The following is a 9,215-nucleotide window of genomic DNA, read 5'->3' on the forward strand; positions in this document are numbered from 1 at the left end:
AGGTAGGTACCTAACCTATTGGAAAGTAAGGAAGGTACCTACCTAGGTAGTATTAGAGGTCTCCAAGATAATTGGGTCCTGACTAACCCGTTCCTTTCGTTCGTCTTTTCGGGCGAAAAGTCAGCCCTACCTAGGTACATACCTACCTAACCTATCAGATGTCACTTGCTTGATTGATGCCTAATCAACCATCTAACCAATCAATTAATCAGTCAATCAATCAATCAGTTATTCCTCCTTCTCCTTCTGACTCTCAGAGTAGGGACTTGATTCCCCCCCCCTATCCACTCAGAAATGGAGGACAAGACTGCACAGCTACACCTCCTATGGTTCTGCTACTGGTCCACTACAGCCGGGACTAGCCTCTCTCGCCTTGCAAGCTCATTCCCCTTGCCAAAGTATCGCTGGCTGCGGAAGCTATACACAGTCAGTTAAACATATCGTATGTAGATATATGCCAGGTGCATACCTCCAGTTCAGATTCGACAGCACCAGGTCCTGCAGGGCGCGCACGTATTTCTGCACTTGAACGTCGATTGCCTCCCCCCACTGCGGCAGCTTCGCCAGCGCGAGGTACCATTCTTGATACCGGCGGGTGATCTCCCGGCCGATGCGCTCGTAGGCCGCTTCCTGGCTCAAGCCCTCTTTCTGGCGGAGGAACATGATGATGTTGTGCTGGTCGCCGGAGGACTGGACAAGCACATAATTATAGGTTAGTTATGCTTGAGTAAAGAAAAAAAAAGAACAGACTACGGAACATACGCATTCTTTGGCGTAGGAAAATATGTCGTTGGTTCTGCCAACATGTCAGCAATCTGTCAAGTAGGCTGGCGAAGGGAAAATGTTCCTACAAAAGCCCAATCTCCGAGACCAAAGCTTCCAGCTTCTGGATAGAAGCCGTCTCGAAGACATAATCCGGTAAATCGAGTTTGTTGCAGTACCTGAGCAATAATAATCCATGTCAGCAACAGCAACACAACTAAGCTTCAACAGCTCAGTCACTTAGCGAAGACGATGCCTACTCTAGAATCGGATACATCGGGCAAATCCCGACGGAAAACCGGTGACGATCGACAAAGGAATCTATGTCATGGAACAAGCCCAGCGAGTCCGTGTTGGTCTCTTCCAGCAGCTGTCCCATGTACTTTTGGTGAGTGTCGATGAATCGACGTTGAATACCTACGATTGCATAAGCACCAAGGCGTCCGCCGTCAGGATGCTATCATAGGCTTTCCACCTACCCTCTGGAGCCTGCTCAAAAAGGCGCATGTGAGCTAAATTTCTTCTTGTAGCAGATCTAGCGGGCAAAGCGTACCTTCTTGATCCTCTGCCATATCGAGTCAAACACATACAGATCCCCTCGTTCCTGCGGAGAATATGCTATCGGGTTTGCGCCCGTCAACGACATGGTCGCTTGGATCTCTTTGCGGACAAGATCCGTTCGATGGCGGAGTTCGCCTTCGTCGATTTCTGCATTCCGGTTGAGTATTTGCATTTTCATGCCGACGAAACGGATATTCATTACTAACTATCGTCAAAGACGAAGACCTGTAATTAATTGTCAGTCTCCCACAGCTCCTGGCTTGTTGAATCAACTCACCCAGCCCACCCAATCGCAAGCAAGCCGATACGCATCCTCGTCCGCATCTGGTGCCCATACGGCCGCAAAATAGGGCAGATCTCCTAGAACGAATTTCTTGTACTGTTGTTCATCGAGCTTGCAGACGCTGAAAGCGCCAAGCAAACATGAATTACAAAGTGTAAGCCTTCACTTCGACTAACTATAGTAAGTTTCGAAAACGAAAGCCAATCTTGTGTGCACTCACTCCCGAAACCACCCCTCAAATTGGGGCCTCACTTTTTCATAAAACGGGTTTACGCGCGGCGCCTGCGACGCCCAGGAAACGAACAGATCGGGAATTCTCACCATGGCGTGCGCAGGTTGCGATGTATTCTTGTGGACGCTCTGAAAGGGAATACTCGAATGGATACCACGTCCCACTACATTTCTAGTCGGTATCGTAATGGCAAAGGGAGTGGTTCTCCGAGGTGCATTTGTAGAGATGGCAGCACGTTGCTGCCGCTGTCTTCGTCCTCCTTCGATGGGCCGTAGCCCGATGGAACGTCGACATGTTGATGCCAGACGGGAAAGCAGAAGATGAGATTCCGGCATCGAGTGCAACATAGATGTAGGTAACAATGTACAACACTAGGTAGGTATTCCGAGATGACAGGCGCAAAAGATCACGGCTTTCCGCTAGACGCCATCTGGATCAGCATGCATGTGTTGGAACTTAAATGAATGAATAATTCAATGGCAATATTGAATCGACTTGGCAGCTGAACTGAGCGATATAACTAAAAATGACTTCGAGCGAGGGCTGATGAGTGCTCCAAGCTGGAAGTCTGGATTAAGATGGGCCAATCAGCCCCTGGATCTTTTGGTGCCGTCTAATTGGACGAATCAGCTGGATGTCCTAGGTGGAGTCAGGTGACAGGACTAAACTATAATAGGCAATCTTAACGTGCATATGCAGACAACATGCAGTTTCCATGTTAACAAGAACTAAATACATTCGAGCCTGGGAATTTCCTCATATCATCTCCATGGGACAAATTGGCTGGTGGAGGATACTGGCGCTATGAAATAGCACAAGATGGCCCTCCCTGACATGGTATTCCATCTGCTAAGATGTATACAGGTCTGGTCACAACTAGTTCCTCCCCTCAATTTTTGCCTTGATCACCTCAATCGCTCCTGGAGTCTCAATCCATGAATCTTACGAGTATTGAAGCGCCACCTGCATCTCCTCAATGCCGCCAGGTCTGAACATCACTGGTTGCGCGGTCAAGTGGCTTCCCGGATTCAGTAGACTTGGCCAAAAATGCTTGTTCGCCTTGTTGACAGTTTTGTACAGGAAATCCACCTGCTCCGCCAGCTTGTCAATAAATGCCCGCTGATCTTTGCGTTCCATGATATCCTTGTTTCCAGTGACGATCGGGCTCCGTGGAGCAGAGGGCCGAGTGGCGTGGAAGATTTCGCGGGGATACTTCTCGTTCACGGTGGCCGGGTCCTCCAACGCCATCAAGTCCAGCATCAACCTTATCTTCAGCAGCGTAATTGCGACTAGGTGGCTCAGGTCAGGAAATCCGCTGCATAGGTACTCGACTGGCTCAAACGCATCCGCATTCTTGATATCCAGATACGGCAGTTTCATGTCTCCCCAATCGTAATCCGCATCGTTTCCCGTCGTGCTCCACCATTTCACAAAGTCATAGCATTCCTGGTATTTATTCAGTCGCAATATCAGCGCAGAGACTACGTCCCTCACTGCCATGTTGTCGCTTCGACATAGTCGCAGCAGATCCAGAGCATGATCCAGCTGTTGCTGTACGGCATCGTGCGTCTTGATTTTCCTCAGAGCTTCGACGAGCGCAAACCGCGCACTCATGTAGTCACGCGTCTCCCAGATTCCCCAGAAGTGCCCGACGTCATTTTTGAAGAAGTTGTCGGGGTGGGAGCGGAGCTTCTGCTCCTCGGCGTCGAGGATGGCGCGCTTCTTGCCGACGGCGCTGCAGGCAGATTTGTGTTCAGTGTGGTGGGCAACTTGGTGCTCGCGGCTGCAGTAGGCCATAACTTTGCAGCGGGAACAACGCAGAAGGTTCTCGGTTTTCCCGCACACGCCGCAGCCGGCAGGAAGTAAAGCGGTTGTGGTTGCCGCCATGTTTATGCTTCAGAGCAAAGAGGATTGAAGTAAAGTTGCTGCTGTATGGTCCCCAGTCTTGAAGAAGTGGTAATGTGATGTGTTTCCAGAACCAAGTCTTATCCAGCGGGTTCAGAAAAGTTTTTGGTGCTTTGTTTTCGTTCTGCGTGAAAATTGCTCGGATGCACCCCTCGGATAGACCTCTATGGGATTGGTAGGTCATCTCCGTTCGTGATTTGCCATGGTAATAGACTATGAAAATCGGGGAACAGACGTGTACTTGGATGCAGAGTTCTACTCCGTACTCTTGCGAATTCTGCCAAAAAAATGAGTCGGAACTAGTCGTCGATCAATAGTGACTGACAGGCAAAACACCTAATTCCTCGGCTGCACCCTCCCCCACTGAAAAGCTGACTCCGGTGCACCCCCCTCCCTTTTGAGGGGTACCCAAGTATCGACTCCCCACCTGTTTGTATGGTAGAAGAGAACACCGACAAAATGCCTCCATCAGACAGTCTGTTTTCAGGCGCCTGAGAAAGTCCTAGCTGTACTAGCAAGTCTAGAGAGACCTTCCTAATTGGGAAACTACGAAGCCAAAGTTGCATTCATACAGGCCAATATACTATACAGATTTGCACTAATAGATTATTAGTATTGCTCCATTTCCCATCATTCTCACTCTCCTATTGTTCCTAGTCTCCTATAACCAGCAATTACCAAGTATATCCGTCGGATTTTGGATACTACAACCGACATATACCAATTGAATCCTTCAATTCTTGACTATCACTATACGAGCATTAACGCCATTATTGCAGAACCACATATGGCAAAAACAGGGGACCCAAAACAGATGGACGACAACAGACATAACAGGGCATCGATCATAGGTTGAAACATTCTGATGGTGAAGTCGGGGCAGGAATATAAATCAAGGCAATGGGGCATCAAGTTCGTACATACATAGATACAGGCAGACATGGGAAAGGGGGAAAACAGGGGGCAAAAAAACGAAAGAAAAAAAATCAAACCAAATTCGCAACATTAAAACCAGGCAGCCTCTTCAGCCACTGCACATGAGGCAAGCCTCCTTGTTCTCAATGCTGCACTGGAGGACTTTCTGAGCATAGATGTCATGCTCCCGCTCCTCGCTGTTCTCTTCTGCATCCTCCTCCTGGCCGCCCTTCAACTGCTCGTCACGGGGCGGGCTCGTACCGGGATCGGTGGCAAGCACACGAGGACTGTCGGGCGACGAACTTTTCGTCGTTGTCGCTGAGACGGGCCGGAAAGGGTCAGCCGTCCCGTTAACGGCAGGAACAGGAGCATTCGACTGCTTCTGATCATACATCGGACGAGGGACCGCCGAGTACGAGCTGTTGTAAGAAGCCCCCGAGCCCAGAGGTCGTCTCTTTGCTGCAAGATTGCTCGTACGCGCGACATTAGTGTCCGCAACCTTGAGCTGCTCCTGGTCCACGGTGAATTGGATTGGAGCGGAAGCAGCCATAGTACGGAGATAGTACATGCCAGTCTTCAGACCCATCTTCCAGCCAGCAAAGTGCATGCTGGTGATCTTGCCCATGGTAGGCTCTTTCATGTGGATGTTGAGAGACTGAGACTGATCAATGAACGCACCACGGTCGGCAGCCATCTCCAAGATAGTCCGCTGAGAAATCTCCCACACGGTCTTGTAGAGAGCCTTGATGTCAGCCGGGATGTTCGGAATGTTCTGGATGGAGCCGCCTTCAGCGATGATGCGGTTCTTCATGTTGTCAGACCACAGGCCGAGATCAACAAGGTCCTTCAACAGCCACGGGTTGACGACCTGGAACTCGCCAGCAAGCACACGACGAGAGTAGATGTTGGAGGTGTACGGCTCGAAGCACTCGTTGAAGCCAAGAATCTGACTGGTGCTTGCAGTAGGCATAGGAGCAACAAGCAAGCTGTTTCGGACACCGTACTTGGCAATCTCGGCCTTGAGGGAACTCCAGTCCCAGAGGTCCGTCGGCGTCCTGCCCCACATGTCATATTGGAGGATTCCCTGCGAGACTGGAGAACCCTCGTAGGTCTCATACGGGCCTTGTCTTTAGCAAGTTGCACCGACGCTGTCAGAGCACCGTGATAGATGGTTTCGAAGATCTGGATGTTCAGCTGCTTCGCTTCCGGAGAATCAAACGGGAGGCGCAGTGCGAGGAACGCATCAGCCAGACCGTTGACACCAACCGCGATAGGACGGTGGCGCAGGTTGCTCTTCCTGGCCTCCGGCACAGGATAATAATTGATGTCGATAATCTTGTTGAGGTTTCGGACAAGGACTTGGGTAACCTCATGCAGCTTTCCAAAGTCATATTCGCCACGCGCCGCGTCCACGAAAGTAGGCAGAGCGAGAGAGGCCAGGTTGCAGACAGCGACTTCATCGGGGGCAGAGTACTCGATAATCTCAGTACAGAGGTTCGAGCTGCGAATGGTGCCCAGGTTCTTCTGGTTGCTCTTCTTGTTGCACGCATCCTTGTAAAGCATGAAAGGATTTCCGGTCTCAGTCTGGGCCTCGAGAATCGCGTACCAAAGCTTCTGCGCCTTAACGGTTCTGCGGCCTCGGCCCTCCCTTTCATACCTGTCGACCTAGGTTAGCGCTGCAATAAACCGAGATACAAAATCTGAATCTTACCTCTCGTATAGGGCATCAAACTCCTCACCATACACGTCCGCAAGGCCGGGCGCTTCATTGGGGCAGAAAAGAGTCCAGTCTCCGTTGGATTCAACCCTTCTCATGAAAAGGTCAGGAGTCCAAAGAGCGTAGAACAGATCACGAGCTCTAACTTCTTCTTTTCCGTGGTTCTTGCGAAGATCCAAGAACTCGAAGATATCGGCGTGCCAAGGCTCAAGGTAGATGGCGAAGGCACCCGGTCGCTTGTTGCCTCCTTGGTCAACGTATCTCGCAGTGTTGTTGAAAACTCGAAGCATAGGAACCAGACCATTTGAAGTGCCATTTGTTCCTGCGATGTAGGAGCCAGTGGCGCGGATACGGTGCACATTGAGGCCAATGCCACCGGCAGTCTTGGAAATCATAGCACAAGTCTTCAGAGTGTCGTAGATACCTTCAATGCTGTCTTCCTTCATATCAACAAGGAAGCAAGAGGCGAGCTGCGGCTGGGGAGTGCCGGCATTGAACAGGGTGGGAGAGGCATGTGTGAAGTACTTCTGAGACATCAGATTGTAGGTCTCAAGGACTTTCTCGATGTCATCACCGTGAATTCCGACAGCCACACGCATGATCATGTGCTGAGGGCGCTCAGCAACCTTGCCGTTTATCCGAAGCAGATATGAGCGTTCCAAGGTCTTGAAACCGAAGTAATTGTAGTTGAAGTCGCGGTCGTAAACGATGGCAGAATTCAGCTCATCAGCATGTTTCATAACAATTTCATAGGTCTCTTTGGAGATCATGGGAGAGTGTTGGTTGTTCTTCGGGTTGACATAGTGATAAAGGTCCTGAATGACGGCAGAGAATTGCTTCTTGGTCTGCTTGTGGAGGTTCGACACTGCTATCCGGGCAGCGAGGATTGCGTAGTCGGGGTGTTTGACAGTCATGTATGCAGCAGTTTCAGCAGCCTATGAAGCATGAAGTTAGAATCCAAGGCCATTGCTCGAAAGGTTGTTGGGACAACATACCAAGTTATCCAGTTCGACGGTGGTCACACCCTGGTAGACACCCGAGATGACCTTCTGCGTTATGGCAGCAGCGTCGACATGCTCCGGATCGAGGCCATAGCACAGCCTCGACACACGGGCTGTGATCTTGTCAAATTGGACGCGCTCTTTGCGTCCATCTGTCATAGAGTCACGGTGATCAGCATTCTGTTTGAAAGCAGCAATTGAGCTCCACAAAGACGACAAGGTTGAGAGAAGGAAGCAACGAGACGAAAACTTTTTTCTTCTAGTCACATATTGGGAACCAGTTCTTACCTCTCTTATAGACAAACATCTTGACGTGTGTATCTCAAAGGACCCCAGACTCCCTAGACGACGGTGAGGATTTCGACAATGATGTAATGAAGAAGAGAAGGGTATCTGGAATTTTTTATTCCTAAGGTGGCAATGAATATAAATGATTGCAAGAGAAGAGAATACCACGAAGAGAAAAGGGGAAAGCCCGGGTGAAAGCCCTTGGAAGGGTTGGAGGATAAAAAACAGAAGAGAGATGGGAGGGGCAGCGAGCGTGGTATTTGATCTCCCAGCGCAACGCGTGTCGGAAAGCAAGGACGCGATTTTCGTGTTTGGGTTAAATGGGTTCCCTTTGCATAGGCAGCCACGCGACTCGTGGTCACGTGATTCGTATTGATAATCAACCAGATCCACGGTTCCACATTATTGTGAACGTCCAATCGCTTCTTGATGGCATATGAGATCGGAATTTGAATTCCAGGAGACTCTGATGCGATCTGCTGGTGAATTTTTCCGCTGTCTCCGAATTCTACGGCAGTTTTTGCGGCAAAAAGCAAACAGGCAACATTCGGACAGCTTGGACAGTATCCATTGCGATTTTCTGCGCTTAAATACCGAATATGAATCTGCCTATATTTCTACTGACACAGACAAAGTGCTGAGATTCAAAACGTGGTAGATTAGGCTTATATATACTCTGCAATGCTACTGTTAAGCAGCGCCGACGGCACCATCACTGCAACATCGATTCCTCTGACCACTCTGACACTGGTAAGAGCCAAAAATAGATAATCTATCAAATAAATAGTGACAAACAAAGAAAAGTACAAATATCACGTATAAATCCACTCTCATTCTACCGCACACCTTCAACAGACCAGCGTGGTTCGACCTTACAGCAGAGAGGCGAACCCAACAAACACGGCAGCGGCAAATGCAGCAGCGGAGCCAGCTTGGTTCGATGGAGCCGCGCCATGGAATGCCGAAGCAGAGGCACTGCTGCCAGTGGAAGTTGCAGTAGAGCTTGCGCCAGAGCCAGAGCCGGAGCCAGAGCCAGAGCTAGAACCGGTGGCACCAGAGCCAGAGGCAGAGCCAGTAGCGGTAGCCGAGGTAGATCCGGTGGGCTTAGAAGTAGCAGTGCCAGTAGAAGAAACGACCGAAGCGGTAGACGTCACCTCAGCTAAAAAAAACCGACATTAGTTTTCCGTAGAGAATTCCAGAAACCCCGAAATAAATGAAGACAGCCCGAACGTACCAACATGGAATCCAGCGGAGGAGCAGGTGCTCGAGAATACTTGCAAGGCATTGGCAGAGCCATCACCGCACTCGCTCTTGATCGCGCTCTGAACTTTGGAAGCCGCGTCACCGCAGATAGTCTTGAGGTCAGCGGGATTGGGCTGGTCCCTGCAGCGAGCATCAAAAAGTATAGTCAGTGAATATTGTCCTACGGGCCAATGGATCTGTTTCACGACCGACGTACCCAACGACGGAAAGCAAGCATCCGGGGGTCTGGGCCGCAACGAGGCCGGTGAGAGCCACAATGGCGAGGAGAGTCGACTTGGCGATATACAT

At 50.2% G+C, this 9,215-nt stretch overlaps 4 protein-coding genes across 4 annotated transcripts; all 4 read right to left on the reverse strand.

The window, feature by feature from the left end:
- Window positions 1-335: 335 nt before the first annotated feature.
- T310_8032 (Terpene synthase metal binding domain protein) lies at window positions 336-1,930 on the reverse strand (the record flags this gene model as incomplete). Its single annotated transcript, XM_013469176.1, has 10 exons — window positions 336-417; window positions 470-690; window positions 763-796; window positions 852-941; window positions 1,023-1,179; window positions 1,242-1,251; window positions 1,316-1,470; window positions 1,530-1,548; window positions 1,601-1,727; window positions 1,827-1,930. The coding sequence occupies 10 exons, from the start codon at window positions 1,928-1,930 to the stop codon at window positions 336-338; spliced, it is 999 nt and encodes a 332-aa protein (XP_013324630.1).
- An 850-nt stretch (window positions 1,931-2,780) lies between these two features.
- T310_8033 (uncharacterized protein) lies at window positions 2,781-3,725 on the reverse strand (the record flags this gene model as incomplete). The annotated part of the gene is made up of 2 exons (XM_013469177.1): window positions 2,781-3,284; window positions 3,333-3,725. The coding sequence occupies 2 exons, from the start codon at window positions 3,723-3,725 to the stop codon at window positions 2,781-2,783; spliced, it is 897 nt and encodes a 298-aa protein (XP_013324631.1).
- A 1,042-nt stretch (window positions 3,726-4,767) lies between these two features.
- T310_8034 (Ribonucleoside-diphosphate reductase) lies at window positions 4,768-7,683 on the reverse strand (the record flags this gene model as incomplete). The annotated part of the gene is made up of 5 exons (XM_013469178.1): window positions 4,768-5,780; window positions 5,819-6,315; window positions 6,370-7,310; window positions 7,371-7,528; window positions 7,665-7,683. 5 exons carry the CDS (start codon window positions 7,681-7,683, stop codon window positions 4,768-4,770), a joined length of 2,628 nt encoding a protein of 875 aa, XP_013324632.1.
- Window positions 7,684-8,354: 671 nt separating this feature from the next.
- T310_8035 (uncharacterized protein) lies at window positions 8,355-9,215 on the reverse strand (the record flags this gene model as incomplete). Its single annotated transcript, XM_013469179.1, has 4 exons — window positions 8,355-8,436; window positions 8,541-8,823; window positions 8,899-9,047; window positions 9,124-9,215. 4 exons carry the CDS (start codon window positions 9,213-9,215, stop codon window positions 8,355-8,357), a joined length of 606 nt encoding a protein of 201 aa, XP_013324633.1.

This window comes from Rasamsonia emersonii (genome assembly GCF_000968595.1).
Source record: "Rasamsonia emersonii CBS 393.64 chromosome Unknown ctg1118621760637, whole genome shotgun sequence".
In the NCBI taxonomy this organism is placed as follows: domain Eukaryota; kingdom Fungi; phylum Ascomycota; class Eurotiomycetes; order Eurotiales; family Trichocomaceae; genus Rasamsonia; species Rasamsonia emersonii.